A 20,518-nucleotide genomic window follows, 5' to 3' on the forward strand; every position below is an offset into this window, starting at 1 on the left:
CCTTTAACTTATTAACAATATTAACTATATGTGTTAAACATGCTTGTATTATCATTAAACACCTTTAACTTGTTAACAATATTAACTATATGTATTAAACATGCTTGCATTATCTTTAAACACCTTTAACTTGTTAACAATATTAACTATAAGTATTAAACATACTTGTATTATCATTAAACACCTTTAATTTATTAACAATATTAACTATGTGTTAAACATGATTGCATTATCATTAAACACCTTTAATTTATTAACAATATTAACTATATGTGTTAAACATGCTTGCATTATCATTAAACACCTTTAACTTATTAACAAAAACATATATTTCATAAATAAGTAAATATAAATGATATATATGAATGAGGTAGATCCCCATGACTTGATCAATTGAAAAGTAGCTCGCCTGCAGAAAAAGTGTGAGCACCCCTGCCCTAGGGCCACGACATTTTATCTGGCTCATCGCAGCATTTTATTTGGCCCGCCAAAACATTTTATGTGGTTCGCCGCATCATTTTATGTGATGTGCCGCATCATTTTATTTGGCCCGTCTCCATCTCATCGCTGCCTGGGGGGGGGCAATACACTATAGACTGTGGTGAAGTAGGCCGGCTTCGTCGCATGAAAAAGCCTACAATGTTTGGTTGTGTTTTCCGCTCCGTATGCTGAATGGCAATATACGATATATATCTCGATGTTTTTTCCGTAAAGTAAAAACAAAACACAAAACAGTCCTAGTTACCTGAGATACTAAGTATGTCATTATTTTTGACTTAGTAAATATTGACTTACTAAGACAAAATAACGAGTACCGTATTTTTCGGAGTATAAGTCGCACCGGCCGAAAATGCATAATAAAGAAGGAAAAAAACATATAAGTCGCATTTTTTGGGGAAATGTATTTGATAAAAGCCAACAGCAAGAATAGACATTTGAAAGGCAATTTAAAATAAATGAAGAATAGTGAACAACAGGCTGAATAAGTGTACGTTATATGAGGCATAAATAAGCAACTGGTATGTTAACGTAACATATTATGGTAAGAGTCATTCAAATAACTATAACATATAGAACATGCTATACGTTTACCAAACAATCTAATCGCTAAATCCCATGAAATCTTATACGTCTAGTCTCTTACGTGAATGAGCTATTTTACGCTAATGTGTTAATCATTTCACACATAAGTCGCTCCTGAGTATAAGTCGCACCCCTATGAAAAAATCTGCGACTTATAGTCCGAAAAATACGGTAAGTCAAATTAATGACTTACTGTAAATAAGCGTTTGCAATAAGCTGTCAGGTCTTGATCTTGTGAGTTTGCTTTTCCGGGATGCAACGGAAAGTTGGCACGGGCGAGACGGGAATTAAGGTACATGATTTATTTATTAACTATTAATACAAAAAAAAAGATCAAACAAAAAGCGCGCACAGTGGCGGAGAATAAACTATGAACAATTAAACAAAACTTGCAAACTATGGCTTGAATAAAGAAAACTTACTTGGCATGGACAAAAAAGGAGCAGCGTGAACATGGACATGAATAAATGGACAGAGCATAAATGTAGTGTGAGGTCGTCAGGACGAACAACAGAAAATGAATGAACTTAAATACTATGGACATGATTAGTGAAAGCAGGTGCGTGACTCAAAACGTGAAACAGGTGCGTGACGTGACAGGTGAAAACAAATGGTTGCTATGATGACAAACAAGAGTGCACAATGAGTCCAAATGTGGAACAGGTGAAACTAATGGGGTAATCATGGAAACAAGACAAGGGAGTGAAAAGACAGAAACTAAAGAGTCCTATAACTAAACAAAAACATGACTTAACACAAAACATGATTACACGGACATGACATAAGCGTTTGAAAAAAAGAGTTAAAAGTGGGGCCACATGCTGACATATGCTCAACTCATCATGCTTAATTTATTACAGCATTTGGGAAGCCTGTAGTTGATTTTTATTATGTAAATGTTATATTTGTATCAACATGTGATAGCAGGGACCCTGCCATTCAAAACTAAGCTGCTGCATTACTAATGATTAATGTAACTATAGCTGAAAAAATAGTTCAATAGCAATAGGGGAGACTATTCACCCCTGAACACCATGGAGTTCATGTAGGCTTTATGATGCAGTTACAGAGACAGAAACTCTTCATTTGACATAATGTCCTTTTTTGCTGCTTCAACACAGAAAAGGGTAAAGTGAAATAACTTAGTTGTTAAATGTAGGTCAATAATGCTTGTCTTTCTCTCAGACAGACAGGGCTTTGCTGTCCGTAACACACACGCACGCACACACTGCAAAATGAGCTAACGTTACGCTAAAAGCTAATTAGCCTTCACCTCAAGGACTGAGCTGCCGCTTATATTTCTAGAAGGTCAACGGGCGCATAGTGATGTTACTAGTAGTTGACTGGGAGGTAGAGATGCGCGGTTTGCGGGCACAACCGCGGAGTCCGCGGATTATCCGCGGATCGGGCGGATGAAATTAAAAAAAATTAGATTTTATCCAAGGGTCGGGTCGGGTCGGGTCGGGTGGTTGAAATAAAAAAAATTAGATTTTAAATAGATTCAGGCGGGTGGCAGTTAAACCAATTGGTAAATATATATACATAGTTAAATGTTGTTACCCACATACGAAAAACGAGCAGGCACCTGCAGCATATGCCACAACAGAAGAAAAAAAAAAAAAAGAGATGGACACTTTTACGGAGCGGAGAAGGGACGCCTCGCCGGGGTCCGGGACCGAGGCCCCTTCCCCCGAGAGGGCCCCACCGGGAGCCGTAGCTGAGGCGATCCGCAAGAAGGGCCCGACGCACGTCCAGGGTCACCATTGCGCCCACCGCACCGACACCCCGCCTCGTCCGCCTTCGCCGCGGCCGGCGTCACGCGCAGCAGGTATGCAGCTTACCTGCCCGCCACCCCCGTGGCCGGGGGCTCGTAACAGGGGTCACTCCGCGCGCTCCGCCCGCGCAACTTACCTGCCCGCCACCCCTGTTGCCGGGGGCGCGTAACAGGGGTCACTCCGTGCGCAGTGCGCTCACGAAAGGGGTCGGCTCACCCTGGTTGATATAGACAGCAGCTAGGACGGTGGCCATGGAAGTTGGAACCCGCTAAGGAGTGTGTAATAACCCACCTGCCGAATCAACTAGCCCTGAAAATGGATGGCGCTGGAGCGTCGGGCCCATATACCCGGCCGTCGCCGGCAGCGAGACGCGCTTGGAGGTGAGCTCAGCGCGGCTCCCATATGATTGCGCACTGGTGTGCGTCTGGGTCGTGACGGCGTGGCACGCGAATGTCTGTGCTGCATTGGATCAGTCTCCTTTCTTTAACAGGCAAAAGCTTTATAACCTCACTAATGCCTTGCATCGTCTATATTAGATATATAGCAACGGGCGGGTGCGGGCGGATGCGGTTCTGATCAAATGTTAGATCGGGTGGATTGCGGATGGTTGACGACTTTCTGATGCGGTTGCGGATGAAATAATTGCCTATCCGCGCATCTCTACTGGGAGGTGTTTATCATAATTTGGGGAGAGTCCGCTGCCTTATGCTCACCTGCTAAACACCTTTCTGCTAACCCGCACCGTCTCTCCTCTCTGCCTGTGCCGTGAGCACTGACTCCATGCGCTCTGAATACTCACTGCTGATTGGCTGTTACCGCTCTGCGTGTAACCAATCAGATGGTTGTGTGGGTGGGACAATGCTGGGGGCTGCAGAGACGTACTGACAGAGGCAGAGGCAGTACAAAGCGTAGCAGCTTGTTAAGACTTTTGTTTACATTTAATACATTACATTTAGCTCTATACTCTGGGCAGGGTCCTTGAGGGTGCATGGGAGTTTGCCCAACCAGTCTACATGTGCTTTGTGGACTTGGAGAAGGCATTCGACCGTGTCCCTCGGGAAGTCCTGTGGGGAGTGCTCAGAGAGTATGGGGTTTCGGACTGTCTGATTGTGGCGGTCCGCTCCCTGTATGATCAGTGTCAGAGCTTGGTTCGCATTGCCGGCAGTAAGTCGGACACGTTTCCGGTGAGGGTTGGACTCCGCCAAGGCTGCCCTTTGTCACCCATTCTGTTCATAACTTTTATGGACAGAATTTCTAGGCGCAGTCAAGGCGTTGAGGGGATCCGGTTTGGTGGCTGCAGGATTAGGTCTCTGCTTTTTAAACATGATGTGGTCCTGATGGCTTCATCTGGCCAGGATCTTCAGCTCTCACTGGATCGGTTCGCAGCCGAGTGTGAAGCGACTGGGATGAGAATCAGCACCTCCAAGTCCGAGTCCATGGTTCTCGCCCGGAAAAGGGTGGAGTGCCATCTCCGGGTTGGGGAGGAGAACTTGCCCCAAGTGGAGGAGTTCAAGTACCTGGGAGTCTTGTTCACGAGTGAGGGAAGAGTGGATGGTGAGATCGACAGGCGGATCGGTGCGGCGTCTTCAGTAATGCGGACGCTGTATCGATCCGTTGTGGTGAAGAAGGAGCTGAGCCGGAAGGCAAAGCTCTCAATTTACCGGTCGATCTACATTCCCATCCTCACCTATGGTCACGAGCTTTGGGTTATGACCGAAAGGACAAGATCACGGGTACAAGCGGCCGAAATGAGTTTCCTCCGCCGGGTGGCGGGGCTCTCCCTTAGAGATAGGGTGAGAAGCTCTGCCATCCGGGGGGAGCTCAAAGTAAAGCCGCTGCTCCTCCACATCGAGAGGAGCCAGATGAGGTGGTTCGGGCATCTGGTCAGGATGCCACCCGAACGCCTCCCTAGGGAGGTGTTTAGGGCACGTCCGACCGGTAGGAGACCCAGGACACGTTGGGAAGACTATGTCTCCCGGCTGGCCTGGGAACGCCTCGGGGTCCCACAGGAAGAGCTGGACGAAGTGGCTGGGGAGAGGAAAGTCTGGGCTTCCCTGCTTAGGCTGCTGCCCCCGCGACCCGACCTCGGATAAGCGGAAGAAGATGGATGGATGGATGGATTTAATAAAGTCAAATACAAATAAGGCAACAAAAGAAGTATCCTACACTTCTCTTTTGTAAAGTAAATCTGAACAGCCGATATGGGCATCTACATCAACTATAGCGGCATAGCTCGGTTGGTAGAGCAGCCGTGCCAGCAACTTGAGGGTTGAAGGTTCGATTCCCGCTTCCGCCATCCAAGTCACTGCCGTTGTGTCCTTGGGCAAGACACTTTACCCACCTGCTCCCAGTGCCACCCACACTGCTTTAAATGGAACTTAGATATTGGCTTTCACTATGTAAAGCGCTTTGAGTCACTAGAGAAAATCGCTATATAAATATAATTCACTTCACTTCACTGTATGATTTGCCTGAGAAGCTGGACAGGACAAAAACAAAAAAAAACAAAAAAAAAAAAACTTTAGTTTAGGCGGTGGCTCTTTGTTGTTAAGGTGGCCGCTTTAACAACAAAGCGCTGTGGGAAACCCTGGGCCTGCCACATTGTTTTAAATGGCACGCCGCATAATTTGATGTGGCTTGTCAATTAATTTTATGTGATATGCCGCATTAATCTATGAGGGCAGCCATAATTGCATACCTGCCAACTACTCCGGTTTTCCCGTAATTCGTACGGTTTTCATCAACCTATTCCGGGTTACGGTTGCAGTGATAAAAAATACGTTTTTTTATTAATTAAAAAAAAATATTAAAAAAAAAGTTTTATTCACGAAATCGCGTAACAACAATGACAATCGACACTGCTTCCCGTAACTTCCTATCGAGACATTCCGAATGCCATGTGCGAGGCTATTTATAGCACCGCTGCCAAGCACGAGGCACCAGTTGCCATTGTTTCCAAACGAGCGAACGATCATGGAATCAGCCGGAGAAAAATCGCAAACGAGTCTTAAACCGAAAAGAAAACCGCAGTCATTCCGTGAAGAACATTCAAAAGCCTATCCGGGAATAATTATCCGTTCCAAAAAGGGGTGAAAACTACGCGAATTGCACCTTGTGCAGACAAGATTTTTCGATCGGACACGGAGGAATTAGCGATGTAAAAGACCACGTTGGGGCAAAAAAACACAAGTCTAATGCCATTGCTAGCGATACAAGTGGAAAACTTTCAACGTTTTTCGTCGCCCAAACAGATTCTTTGGATGTGATAAATGCCGAAGTTTTATTTACGGAGGCAATAATTGAGCATGGACTTCCAATCGCACTGGCTGATCACATGGGACAGTTAAATGTTTGTAATGCAACCTTTAAAAATCATTACGCGGTGATCGCGGTCCCAAAAATAAACTTTTCTTGCATGATAATGTCCAGAAAAATTCGCTTTATATTACTATAGAGTCCTTTTAACGAATGAGTTTGATGGTTTATCACAAACCTTAAATGAAAGAAGTCCTTTGTTCTCCTGCACCATGCATGCGCTTTGGCCTTGCTTCGTGTTTGGTGCGCAATCCTGTCGGCTGTATTTCACAGCACGACATACTGTTAAAAGTGTTTATACTATTTATGCTTTCAAGTCCAAGTTGAAGAAATCTTGTTAAATGTTGACAGCATAACTACCAAAATACAGAAGTATGTCCTTAATATTTTTGCAGTGCTATTTCTGTTGAAAAGTTCAAATGATTACATTAGAGATGTGATGTGCCACTTTTCAAGTGTCTGATGGCTTCAATTCATTTTCATTAATTTTTCATATTTTGAATTCTTTTGAAAGGCTTACAAAAAAACTACATTTGAATTGTAATTCCATGCTATTGACAGGACTTTTAATTTTAATGAAGTTAGCTTACCATGTTTACAGTATGATAATTGTGATAGAAATGTGAATTTTAGGCACAGAATATTTTTTACAATTGAACAAGGCAGTAGATTATACAAGCTTGGACAGAAAGTTATTTTTTTTTTTTATGGAATTGTTTAGTATTGTTTTACCATTTGTTTACTGTAAAAAGTTGTTTATACTGTTTATACTTTCAATTAACAAATTGAAGTCTTGTGAAAGGTTGACAGGATAACTGGCATTAACTGTCAAAATAATTTCAAACTATTGAAGTTAGCTTACAGAATAAACATGTCAATCAACCCATATGATTTTTGCTGTAATATTTTTGTTTTGAAAAGTCACTGTGACTGATAGAAAAGTGATGGTTTTAGCAACATTTTAACCTGTCTGAATGCAATCAATCATTTTGCATCCCTGGACCCTGGCTACTAGTTTTTTCTGATTTCAAAAGTTGGCAGGTATGTAATTGCCTTAAAACGGAGTTGATACACCTGATTTAGATTGTTGTGATGATAACAAATAGATTGCTAACTATATTGCAAAAAAACAAACATTTGACACTGCAAGGACTGAAGCTGCACACTTCCTCTCCACTGTGCCGGTCCCTAAGCAAGCCCCACCCGGCCGGGTAATTAATCAGCTCACAAGATCGCATTAACTAATTGACTCGTCTTAAATACGTGCATGAATGTTTTCGTTTTGATGGATTATTTTGTCTCTCTGTGCGTTTCAATTAAAAATGTCCTTCCCGGACCTGTCATAAGGAAGACCAATACAAGTTTGTTTTTTTAAAGTGGCTGATAAAACTGATAATACATTTTTTTATTTCTTTCAAACAAATGCACGTGGCATAGAACACGAGAGAATAATACTTTTTTATTGTTTATTGTCTTCCTCCAATGGGAGTCCCAATTGGCAGCTTTGTGAAGCGCATTGATCATTACTGGTGTATTGTTTTGCTGTAATGACATGTTTCTCACTGTGGAATATCACATCACCATTTCTGAATTGTCCCTCAGTGTTTACACAGGATCACACAACACAGACAAGGATAAATAATAACTAGATGAGGCAATTCCTGAAGGAATTGGGTGTGAATGCTCCAATGCTGAAGTTCAACTGAAATGCTGACAGAATGTAGTATGAGTGTAAGAATAGTTTGAATGGTTTGAATGTTGAAGAGTTTGAATTTCCAGGAAAGCTGGAATTTGGTTTGGAACTTGGGAAAGTGCTAGTTTGAATGTCCTGGATGAGTGGAATGTGTTGATGTTGGAATGGTTTGAATCAGTTGAAAAATGTGGGATAATGGAAAAATGTCCCATTCATTTCAATAGGAACTTCATGGAAATTTGGGAATTTTGGGAAAAGTGGGATTTGTGAAAATGATTAGAAGCATAAATGTCCTGAATGTGCTGAATTGGTTGGCGTTGGAATTGTTTAAATCCGTCAAGAAATGTTGAAGTAGTAACAGTTTTTAAATTGAAAAATGGTATTATGGAATTTCGGGAAAACCGGGAATTTTTCAAGTTCTTAAACCAACTTGTTTTTTTGTCCTGACTAAGAGGAATGTTTGGACAGTGCAACGGTTGAAGTGGCTTGAAAAATGTGAAAGGAGTCATCGCACTAAAAAAGGTTGGAAATAAGGTTTAGAAAAAAACAGGAATTCCTGGAAATTTGTTGAACGTAGAAAAATGGTTGTTTGAATGTGCAGGATTAATTAAATGTGTTGAAGGTGGAATGGTTTGAATCAGTTGAAAAATGTGGGATATGTGCAAATTTGAAAAATGTCCCATTCATTTCAATGGGAACTTCCTGGAAATTTGGGAATTTTGGGAAAAGCGGGATTTGTGAAAATGATTAGAAGCATAAATGTCCTGAATGAGCTGAATTGGTTGGCATTGGAATTGTTTAAATCCGTCAAGAAATGTTGAAGTAGTAACAGTTTTTAAATTGAAAAATGGTATTATGGAATTTCGGGAAAACCGGGAATTTTTCAAGTTCTTAAACCAACTTGTTTTTGTATCCTTACGAAGAGGAATGTTTGGACAGTGCAACGGTTGAAGTGGCTTGAAAAATGTGAAAGGAGTCATCGCACTAAAAAAGGTTGGAAATAAGGTTAGAAAAAAACAGGAATTCCTGGAAATTTGTTGAACGTAGAAAAATGGTTGTTTGAATGTCCAGGATTAATTAAATGTGTTGAAGGTGGAATGGTTTGAATCAGTTGAAAAATGTGGGATATGTGCAAATTGGAAAAATGTCCCATTCATTTCAATAGGAACTTCCTGGAAATTTGGGAATTTTGGGAAAAGCGGGATTTGTGAAAATGATTAGAAGCATAAATGTCCTGACTGAGCTGAATTGGTTGGCGTTGGAATTGTTTAAATCGGTCAAGAAATGTTGAAGTAGTAACAGTTTTTAAATTGAAAAATGGTATTATGGAATTTCGGGAAAACCGGGAATTTTTCAAGTTCTTAAACCAACTTGTTTTTGTATCCTTACGAAGAGGAATGTTTGGACAGTGCAACGGTTGAAGTGGCTTGAAAAATGTGAAAGGAGTCATCGCACTAAAAAAGGTTGGAAATAAGGTTAGAAAAAAACAGGAATTCCTGGAAATTTGTTGAACGTAGAAAAATGGTTGTTTGAATGTCCAGGATTAATTAAATGTGTTGAAGGTGGAATGGTTTGAATCAGTTGAAAAATGTGGGATATGTGCAAATTGGAAAAATGTCCCATTCATTTCAATGGGAACTTCCTGGAAATTTGGGAATTTTGGGAAAAGCGGGATTTGTGAAAATGATTAGAAGCATAAATGTCCTGAATGAGCTGAATTGGTTGGCGTTGGAATTGTTTAAATCCGTCAAGAAATGTTGAAGTAGTAACAGTTTTTAAATTGAAAAATGGTATTATGGAATTTCGGGAAAACCGGGAATTTTTCAAGTTCTTAAACCAACTTGTTTTTTTATTCTTACTAAGAGGAATGTTTGGACAGTGGAACGGTTGAAATGGCTTGAAAAATGTGAAAGGAGTCATCGCACTAAAAAAGGTTGGAACTAAGGTTAGAAAAAAACAGGAATTCCTGGAAATTTGTTGAACGTAGAAAAATGGTTGTTTGAATGTCCAGGATTAATTAAATGTGTTGAAGGTGGAATGGTTTGAATCAGTTGAAAAATGTGGGATATGTGCAAATTGGAAAAATGTCCCATTCTTTTCAATGGGAACTTCCTGGAAATTTGGGAATTTTGGGAAAAGCGGGATTTGTGAAAATGATTAGAAGCATAAATGTCCTGAATGAGCTGAATTGGTTGGTGTTGGAATTGTTTAAATCCGTCAAGAAATGTTGACGTAGTAACAGTTTTTAAATTGAAAAATGGTATTATGGAATTTCGGGAAAACGGGGAATTTTTCAAGTTCTTAAACCAACTTGTTTTTTTATTCTTACTAAGAGGAATGTTTGGACAGCGGAACGGTTGAAGTGGGTTGAAAAATGTGAAAGGAGTCATCGCACTAAAAAAGGTTGGAACAAAGGTTAGAAAAAAACAGGAATTCCTGGAAATTTGTTGAACGTAGAAAAATGGTTGTTTGAATGTCCAGGATTAATTAAATGTGTTGAAGGTGGAATGGTTTGAATCAGTTGAAAAATGTGGGATATGTGCAAATTGGAAAAATGTCCCATTCTTTTCAATGGGAACTTCCTGGAAATTTGGGAATTTTGGGAAAAGCGGGATTTGTGAAAATGATTAAAAGCATAAATGTCCTGAATGAGCTGAATTGGTTGGCGTTGGAATTGTTTAAATCCGTCAAGAAATGTTGAAGTAGTAACAGTTTTTTAATTGAAAAATGGTATTATGGAATTTCAGGAAAACCAGGAATTTTTCAAGTTCTTAAATCAACTTGTTTTTTTATCCTTACTAAGAGGAATGTTTGGACAGTGGAACGGTTGAAGTGGCTTGAAAAATGTGAAAGGAGTCATCGCACTAAAAAAGGTTGGAACGAAGGTTAGAAAATAACAGGAATTCCTGGAAATTTGTTGAATGTAGAAAAATAGTTGTTTGAATGTCCAGGATGAATTGAATGTGTTGAAGGTGGAATGGTTTGAATCGGTTGAAAAATGTGTAAATGGTGGAAGTTTGAAAAATGGATAATTCATTTTGAATGGGGAAAATGTCCCTAAAGACTGGGAATTCTAGGAAAGCCGGGAATTTTTTTTTTTTTACAATTTACATAGTTCCTGAACAGGCTGACTATTTTGAATTTGGAACGGTTTGAATCGGATAAAACATGTTGGAGTTGTGGAACTTTGAAAATTGTTACGTTCTTTTCAATGGGAATTTCCTGGAAATTTGAGAAATTTCGTGAAAAAGTGGGAATTTTTTTGAAAATGCTAAAAAAAAATGTGAATGTACTGAATGAGTTGGTGTTGGATTTTTTCAAAACGCTTGAGTAATGTTGAAGTAATAACATTTTTAATTGAGAAATGGTAATATGGAATTCCTGGAATTTCAGGAAAACCGGGAATTTTTTCCAGTTTTTTGTCCTGATTAATGGGAATGTTTTGACGGTGCAACAGTGAAGTGGGTTGAAAAATGTGGAAGGAGTAGTCGACAGAAAAAAGGGTGGAAATAGGGTTTGGAAAAACGGGAATTCCTGGAATTTATTTGAACTTGGAAAAATGATAGTTTGGATGTCCAGGATGAGTGGAATACGTTGAAGGTGGAATGGTTTTAAATCGGTTGAAAAATGTGGAAATGGTGGAAGTTTGAAAAATGGATAATTCATTTTGAATGGGGAAAATGTCCTTAAAGACTGGGAATTCTAGGAATGCCCGGAATTTTTTTATTTATTTTATTTTTTTATTTTTTTTTAACTTGGAAAAATTATAGTTTGAATGTCCAGGATGAGTGGAATGTGTTAAAGGTAGAATGGTTTGAATCGGTTGAAAAATGTGGAAATGGTCGAAGTTTGAAAAATGGCCAATTCATTTTAAATGGGAAAAATGTCCCGGAAAACCTGGAAATCTGGGAATTTTTGGAATTTGTCAAGGGAAAGCCCGCGATTACCGAATAGGCTGAACAGTTTGAAGTTGGAACGCTTTGATCGGATGAAAAATGTGGAAGGTAGAGCGCGCCAAGATCTGGAGAAGAAAAATAATAATAAATAGATGAATTTTGGTGTAGAAAAGAATATGTGTGAATGTTTTGGAGCATTCACACAACGAATAAAAATGTTTGGAGCATTCACACAACAAATAAAACAAGTTGTTGATATTGTACATGCTCAGAAGTGCCTGCAGTGGTACCTCAGCTTCAATCAATCACCATTTATTTATATAGCCTTTAATCACAAGTGCCTCAAAGGGCTTCACAGACCACAACGACTTCCCCTGATCTGAACCCACATCCGGGCAGGAAAAAACTTCAAAAGCCCGGTCTGGGAAAAAGAGGAAACCTTGGGAAGGGTCCGCCTCCAGGGGACCGGCTGCAATGGACGCCGAGTGGGCGCCGTTATTGAATTGTTACATTAAGAGGTCATGTGAGAGTCCAGACCATTGGGAAGCCAGCAGAGGGTCATAGGTGGACCTTCTTCCATGTAGATAATGCAGAGAACTTGGACCAGCCGGCGCATCTTCCAGACTTATACCTTCCAGAGATTATCTGGTACCCTCTCCATGCAGGAGAGGGGGACAGAAAAGAAAAGCGGCAGATCAACTGGTCTAAACAGGATCTATCCACAAGCGAGCGTAGAAAATGAGATTTACCTTATGAGCTCAATTGTTCTATAACTCAAAACACTCGTATCAGCACCGCAATATTACTAAAGCCAAAAGCAGTGAAGTTGTCAGGTTGTGTAAATGGTAAATAAAAAGAGAATACAACAAATAATTTTCAACTTTTCAATTGAATAGACTGCAAAGAGAAGATATTTCATGTTCACACTGAGAAACTTCATTTTTTCCCCCCCAAATAATCATTAATTTAGAATTTAATGGCAGCAACACATTTTACCAGTGTGTTACATGGCCTTTCCTTTTAACAACACTCAGTAAAGGTTTGGGAACTGAGGAATTATTTCCCATTCTTGCTTGATGTTGTCATGTCTGTGTGATCAGGTTTTATTTTTGGACTTTTTGTGCACTTTTGTTTTGTTTTGTCACCATAGTTACCCATTAGTTTCACCTGTCATGGCACGCACCTGTTGTTAATCATGTCCATAAGTATTTAAGTTCATTCATTTTCTGTTGTTCGTCCTGACGACCACACACCACATTTATGCACTGTCCATTCCTCTAAGATCCTGCTTCATGTCCCTTGTCAAAGTAAGTTTTGGTTCCATGTTTATAGTCTTTTTGTTTTTCATAGTTTGTTCTCCGGCCATTGTGCGCGCTTTTTGTTTGATCCTTTTTTTTTGTATTTATAGTCTTTAAATAAATCATGTACCTTCATTCCCGTCTCGCCCGTGCCAACTTTCCGTTGCATCCCGGAAAAGCACACACCCAGGACCAAGTCTTGACAGATGTACAGCTTAAGTTGTTCAACAGTCCGGATGGTTCTCTTCCTCTTTGTTCCGGAGGACACGACGTCCACAGTTTCCAAAAACAATTTGAAATGTGGACTCGTCAGACCAGACAGTCCATCTTTGATGAGTTCGGGCCCAGCGATTCCGGCTGTGTTTCTGGGTGTTGTTGATAAATGGCTTTCACTTTTGCATAGCAGAGTTTTAACTTGCACTTACAGATGTAGCGACCAACTGTAGTTACTGACAGTGGTTTTTCTGAAGTGGTTCTGAGCCCATGTGGTGATATCCTTTACACACTGATGTGGCTTTTTGATGCAGTACCGCCTGAGTGATCCAAGATGTGTAATATCATGGCTTACGTGCAGTGATTTCTTCAGATGGGGTTTGTATTATTTATTTTATTTTATGATTTTCTCTGCAGACTATCGTGTCCAAGTATGGATCACAATTCCGTGGTAATTCCCAGCATGACGCCCTGGAGTTCCTCCTTTGGCTGTTGGATCGTGTCCATGAAGACATCAACTTGGCCTCACACAATAACAACAACATCACCAAAGCTTGTGAAAAGGTAAGGACACTCTTTGTGTAAAAATGCTCTAATGATCAGATGGGTAAGTAAAAGTTCAACGATTTAGTTGGTGTTGTTTACTTGAGTCATATTGCCATCATAGTGCAGTCTACACGTATCTCGTATGTAAGACTGCCATTATAGTGCAGTCTACACGTAGCTCGTATGTGTGACTGCCATCATAGTGCAGTCTACACGTATCTCTTATGTGTGACTTCCATGATAATGCACTCTACACGTATCTCGTATGTGTGACTTCCGTCATAGTGCAGTCTACACGTATCTCGTATGTGTGACTGCCATCATAGTGCAGTCTACACGTATCTCGTATGTGTGACTGCCATCATATTGCAGTCTACACGCATCTCGTATGTGTGACTGCCATCATAGTGCAGTCTACACGTATCTCGTATGTGTGACTGCCATCATATTGCAGTCTACACATATCTCTTATGTGTGACTGCCATCATATTGCAGTCTACACGTATCTCGTATGTGTGACTTCCATCATAGTGCAGTCTACACGTATCTCGTATGTGTGACTGCCATCATAGTGCAGTCTACACGTATCTCGTATGTGTGACTGCCATCATAGTGCAGTCTACACGTATCTCGTATGTGTGACTGCCATCATAGTGCAGTCTACACGTATCTCGTATGTGTGACTGCCATCATAGTGCTGTCTACACGTATCTCGTATGTGTGACTTCCATCATAGTGCAGTCTACACGTATCTCGTAAGTGTGACTGCCATCATAGTGCAGTCTACACGTATCTCGTATGTAAGACTGCCATTATAGTGCTGTCTACACGTAGCTCGTATGTGTGACTGCCATCATAGTGCTGTCTACACGTATCTCGTATGTGTGACTGCCATCATAGTGCAGTCTACACGTATCTCGTATGTGTGACTGCCATCATAGTGCAGTCTACACGTATCTCGTATGTGTGTCTTCCATCATAGTGCAGTCTACACGTAGCTCGTATGTGTGACTGCCATCATAGTGCAGTCTACACGTATCTCGTATGTGTGACTTGCATCATAGTGCAGTCTACACGTAGCTCGTATGTGTGACTGCCATCATAGTGCAGTCTACACGTATCTCTTACTGTTGATTTTGGTTGAGTTATGTATTTCGATACTTTTCTAAATAAAGGGGACATTATTTTGGCATTATTGTCTTTATTTGAACAAAAAATGTTAGTGTACATGAAACATATGTTTATTATTGTCATTTAGTCCTTAAATAAAATAGTGAACATACTAGACAACTTGTCTTTTAGTAGTAAGTAAACAAACAAAGACTCCTAATTAGTCTGCAGTAACATATTGTGTCATTTATACACCTATTATTTTGTACACATTATGAGGGACAAACTGTAAAAATTGATTATTAATCCACTTGTTCATTTACTGTTAATATCTGCTTATTTTCTGTTTGAACATGTTCTATCTACACTTCTGTTAAAATGTAATAATCACTTATTCTTCTCTTCTTTGATACTTGACATTAGTTTTGGATGATACCACACATTTAGGTATGGATCTGATACCAAGTAGTTACAGGATCATACATTGGTCATATTCAAAGTCCTCATGTGTCCAGGGACGTATTTACTGACTTTATAAACATAATAGGAATTTTTTTTTAAAAGATTTTGTGACAATAAAAAATATTGATGTAATCATAGTAGTATCGACTAGATACGCTCTTGTACTTGGTATCATTACAGTGGATGTCAGGTGTAGATCCACCCATGGCATTTGTTGACATTGTGACGGTGGTGAGCTATTGTATCCTCCTACGGTGTGTAGTGAAGCATGTTTAGCTATTCCTCGTCCTCCAGTGATAATGGTACTTGTAAGATACGTACTTTATTTGTCGCTATGGAGACCAGGATTAGTGATTTAGAAGTAGCTAAAACACTGCGGATGGATGTTAGCCGCTAACTAGCTAGCCATGTCTTAAAGCAGCTCTTCCTGAGGGTGTTTCAGTGTTATAACTTCACCTTTATCTTGACTTTTTACACCAAAATGCGTCCATTCTCCCTTTTCTGTCTACACACTGTGTCTGCTTGTAAGCAGAGGTGGGTAGAGTAGCCAGAAATTGTACTCAAGTAAGAGTACTGTTACTTTAGAGATTTATTACTCAAGTAAAAGTAAGGAGTAGTCACCCAAATATTTACTTGAGTAAAAGTAAAAAGTATGTTGTGAAAAAACTACTCAAGTACTGAGTAACTGATGAGTAACATACACACACATATCATATATATATATATATATATATATACACACACACACTTATATATATATATATATATATACACACACATATATACAGTATATAATTTATATTTATTTATTTTGCCGTTTTTGTTTACATGTTAAAGGTGTTTTAATGAATATACATGCATGTTTAACATATAGATTCCTTTCTTTCATGAAGACAAGAATATAAGTTGGTGTATTACCTGATTCTGATGACTTGCATTGATTGTAATCAGACAGTAGTGATGATAACGTCCACGTTTTCAAATGGAGGAGAAAAAAAGTTCCTCCTTTCTGTCTAATACCACATGAAAGTGGTTGGTTTTTGGCATTTTATTTGTCCAGCTTCCATATTCGTTTTTATACACTTTACAAGAAATACATTGGCGGCAAACTCCGTAGCTTGCTAGCTTGTTTGCGCTGGCTTTCGGAGACTCTTATTTTGAAAGCGCAGTCGCGATGGAGCGGCACTTTTATTGTGAAGACAGGAACTGTGCAGTCAGTCTTTAGGCTTTTGACGGGATGTACGGTTGAAATAAAAAAGGATCTTTTTTCCTTCACACTTTTGATTGATTGATTGAAACTTTTATTAGTAGATTGCACAGTACAGTACATATTCCGTACAATTGACCACTAAATGGTAACACCCCAATAAGTTTTTCACACTTGTTTAAGTCAGGTCATGTGACCGCCTGGCTCTGTTTGATTGGTCCAACGTCACCAGTGACTGCATCTGATTGGTGGAACGGAGTGAACGTCACCAGTGACTGTATTTGTTGAAACGCAGGCACTATGAAGGTCTGTCTGACAGACCAAAACAAACAAAGCGTGCATTAACAGATGGATAAAAATTAGTAGCGAGTAGCGAGCTGAATGTAGATAAAAGTAGCGGAGTAAAAGTAGCGTTTCTTCTCTATAAATATACTCAAGTAAAAGTAAAAGTATGTTGCATTAAAACTACTCTTAGAAGTACAATTTATCCCAAAAGTTACTCAAGTAGATGTAACGGAGTAAATGTAGCGCGTTACTACCCACCTCTGCTTGTAAGTACTCTGTGTGTGTGCGCTGCCCAACATGCTCCTCTGCTCGTAAAACCAGCAATGTCACCACGTGACGACGACACGCTGTCATACCCGTTGGGAAGCGGTACTTTTCTAACAGTATAGTACCGTTTTGGATTCATTAGTACCGTGATACTATACTAGTACTGGTATAACGTACAACCCTAGTGTGGCCTTTTTAAGTCTTGTTCTTTGGACATATACCACAATAAAATCGTAGCGTGGCCTTAATACCGTTGCCATAATATTGTGTTGTGAGATTTTGACACTGTTACTAATGTGTATATGCTATATGTTATATAAGATGTTAGATGTGCAGTGTCTGATTCCTTGCCTATGGACAAATATAATAGCAATGTGATCATTCAGCTTCTGCCCTCCCTGAGTTGGGCCCGCAGGCGTGGTGCCGTCTTCCCCTCCCTCAATGGGCTCATCAACTGCTTTGCTGGGCGCTATTAAGGCACATCTTTTGTCTATTAGTGGGAATGTGTTTTTACCTTTTGAAAAAGGCATCCCTCTTTATTTGTAGTCTCATCAGGGTGCTAACCAGTTGCATCATTTATCAGGAGAGCTCCACTTGCTGTTGGAAATATGTAGTAGATCTGTGAGAACTCCGTCCTGAGGCGCTAGACGTCCTGGTGTGTGTTCGGTTTTTTTAGTGGCTATACGTACACTCTGTCGTCTTCTCAAGGCAACTTAGTAGATATTTAGAAGTATGGTTTGACCAACGTGACATTTTGAAATGTGACAAAGCATTTTGTCTCTTTGTTGTGCACCTCGCTGGACTGAAATAATGATTTACTGTCAGGACTGGGACTATGGCGTGGTTTGTTCTCCCGTGGTGCAAATGAACATTTGAACCAGACATGGCGTGAAGGTGAAGATTTATTTTACACTAACAAAGGAACAAAAAGCGCGCTCAAGGCGGAAGTACAAACTTGACTAACGAAACAAAAAGACTTGCACTATGGACATGAACAAAAGTCGCTAACTGTGGCATGAATAGAAAAAAGCGTACTTGACATGGCATGAAGTGCGCAGAGGTAAACAAGAGTGAGAAGCAGAAAGTCAGGGGTATGATGTCGCCAGGGAGACTTCCTGGCAACAATGGCTTTAAATAATAGTGACATGATTAAAGACAGGTGCGTGAGTCGTGAGGGCAGGTGAAAACTAACGGGTTGCTATGGTGACAAACAAGAGTGCACAATGAGTCCAAACGTGGAACAGGTGAAACTAATGGGTAACCATGGAAACAAGACAAGGGGAGTGAAAAGCCAGAAACTAAAGAGTCCAATAACGAAACAAAACAAAACATGATTACACAGACATGACATTTACACAACCCAAAAGCAGTGAAGTTGGCAAATAAAAAGAGAATACAATGATTTGTTAATCTTTTTCAACTTATATTCAATTGAATAGACTGCAAAGACAAGATATTTCATGTTCACACTGAGAAACTTCTTTTTTTTTTTGCAATTAATCACGAACTTAGAATTTAATGACAGCAACACATTGCAAAAAAGGCATTTTTACCAGTGTGTTACATGGCCTTTCCTTTTAACAACACCCAGTAAAGGTTTGGGAACTGAGGAGACACATTTTTGAAGTGGAATTCTTTCCCATTCTTGCTTGATGTACAGCTTAAGTTGTTCAACAGTCTCCCTTCTCATAACACGTGGCTTGGCATTGTCTTGCTGAAATAAGCAGGGGCGTCCATGATAACGTTGCTCGGATGACAACATATGTTGCTCCAAAAGCTGTATGTACCTTTCAGCATTAATGGCGCCTTCACAGATGTGTAAGTTACCCATGTCTTGGGCACTAATACACCCCCATACCATCACACATGCTGCCTTTTACACTTTCACCCTAGAACAATCCAGATGGTTCTTTTCCTCTTTTGGTCCAGACGTCCACAGTTTCCAAAAAACAATTTGAAATGTGGACTCGTCAGACCACAGAACACTTTTCCACTTTGCATCAGTCCATCTTAGATGAACTCGGGGGCCCAGCGAAGCGTTTCTGGGTGTTGTTGATAAATGGCTTTGGCTTTGCATAGTAGAGTTTTAACTTGCACTTACAGATGTAGCGACCAACTGCAGTTACTGACAGTGGTTTTCTGAAGTGTTCCATGTGGTGATATCCTTTACACACTGATGTCGCTTTTTGATGCAGTACCGCCTGAGGGATCCAATGCATACTTGCCAACCTTGAGACCTCCGATTTCGGGAGGTGGGGGGTGGGGGCGTGGTCGGGGGTGGGGCAGGGCGTGGTTAAGGGCGTGGTTAAGAGGGGAGGAGTATATTGACAGCTAGAATTCACCAAGTCAAGTATTTCATATATATATATATATATATATATATCTACATCCTGAAAATATGCAAACAAAACTGTGTTTAGATAATTGATACTTCAAACTTGCATAAATAAATATTAAGGAATATAACATAACTTGGCTTCTGAGAGCTTCAAAATGTAATGAATAAAATGCTAAAGTTGTTGATAAACAAGCAATTATTTTAATAATTAAATATGGTCATTTTAAATGAATTATTATGATCATTTAAAATTAATTATTTCAAATATGTTTATTTTAATGTATAATTCTAATGCCTGGATGTAATAAGGAGTCAGAAAAAATACAAATAAAAATACAATTAATTTTGATGTTTTTAGCAAAATATAGTAAAAATATATTTCGTTTTTTTTTTTTTTTTTTAATTAATAAATATATTTATTTTTAGGTAACATAAACATAATAATACAATTTATCTCTAGTCTGGATGATTTAGTTCTTGTCACCCTGTTGTCCTCCCGTCGTGAAAAAAGGCTGTCCTCACTCAGGTCCGCATGGAGCTGGAGGGGGCGTGGCTTCCAGCTCCGGCTGAAAATTGGGAGATTTTCGGGAGAATATTTGTCCCGGGGGGTTTTCGGGAGAGGCGCTGAATTTCGGGAGTCTCCCGGAAAATTCGGGAGGGTTGGCAAGTTAAAGTTAAAGTTAAAGTACCAATGATTGTCACACACACTAGGTGTGGCGAGATTATTCTCTGCATTTGACCCATCACCCTTGATCACCCCCTGGGAGGTGAGGGGAGCAGTGGGCAGCAGCGGTGGCCGCGCCCGGGAATCATTTTGGTGATTTAACCCCCAATTCCAACCCTTGATGCTGAGTGCCAAGCAGGGAGGTAATGGGTCCCATTTTTATAGTCTTTGGTATGACCCGGCCGGGGTTTGAACTCACAACCTACAGATCTCAGGGCGGACACTCTAACCACTATGATCCAAGGTCAAACAGCAAAGTCAACCTAAGCTCGTTGGTGGCGGTAAAAAAAGCATAACACATAGTTG

At 40.1% G+C, this 20,518-nt stretch overlaps 1 protein-coding gene across 1 annotated transcript in view; it reads left to right on the forward strand.

Moving 5' to 3' along the window:
- The window catches only part of usp43b (ubiquitin specific peptidase 43b), a 248,565-nt gene that overhangs the window by 30,951 nt on the left and 197,096 nt on the right, over positions 1-20,518 (forward strand). Inside the window, exon 2 of the mRNA XM_061973859.2 lies at positions 13,691-13,837. Within this exon, the coding sequence (XP_061829843.2) occupies positions 13,691-13,837 (147 nt within the window). The remainder of the gene's footprint in view (positions 1-13,690; positions 13,838-20,518) is intronic.

The sequence above is a fragment of the Nerophis lumbriciformis genome, linkage group LG22 (genome assembly GCF_033978685.3).
Source record: "Nerophis lumbriciformis linkage group LG22, RoL_Nlum_v2.1, whole genome shotgun sequence".
NCBI classification, from domain to species: Eukaryota; Metazoa; Chordata; class Actinopteri; order Syngnathiformes; family Syngnathidae; genus Nerophis; species Nerophis lumbriciformis.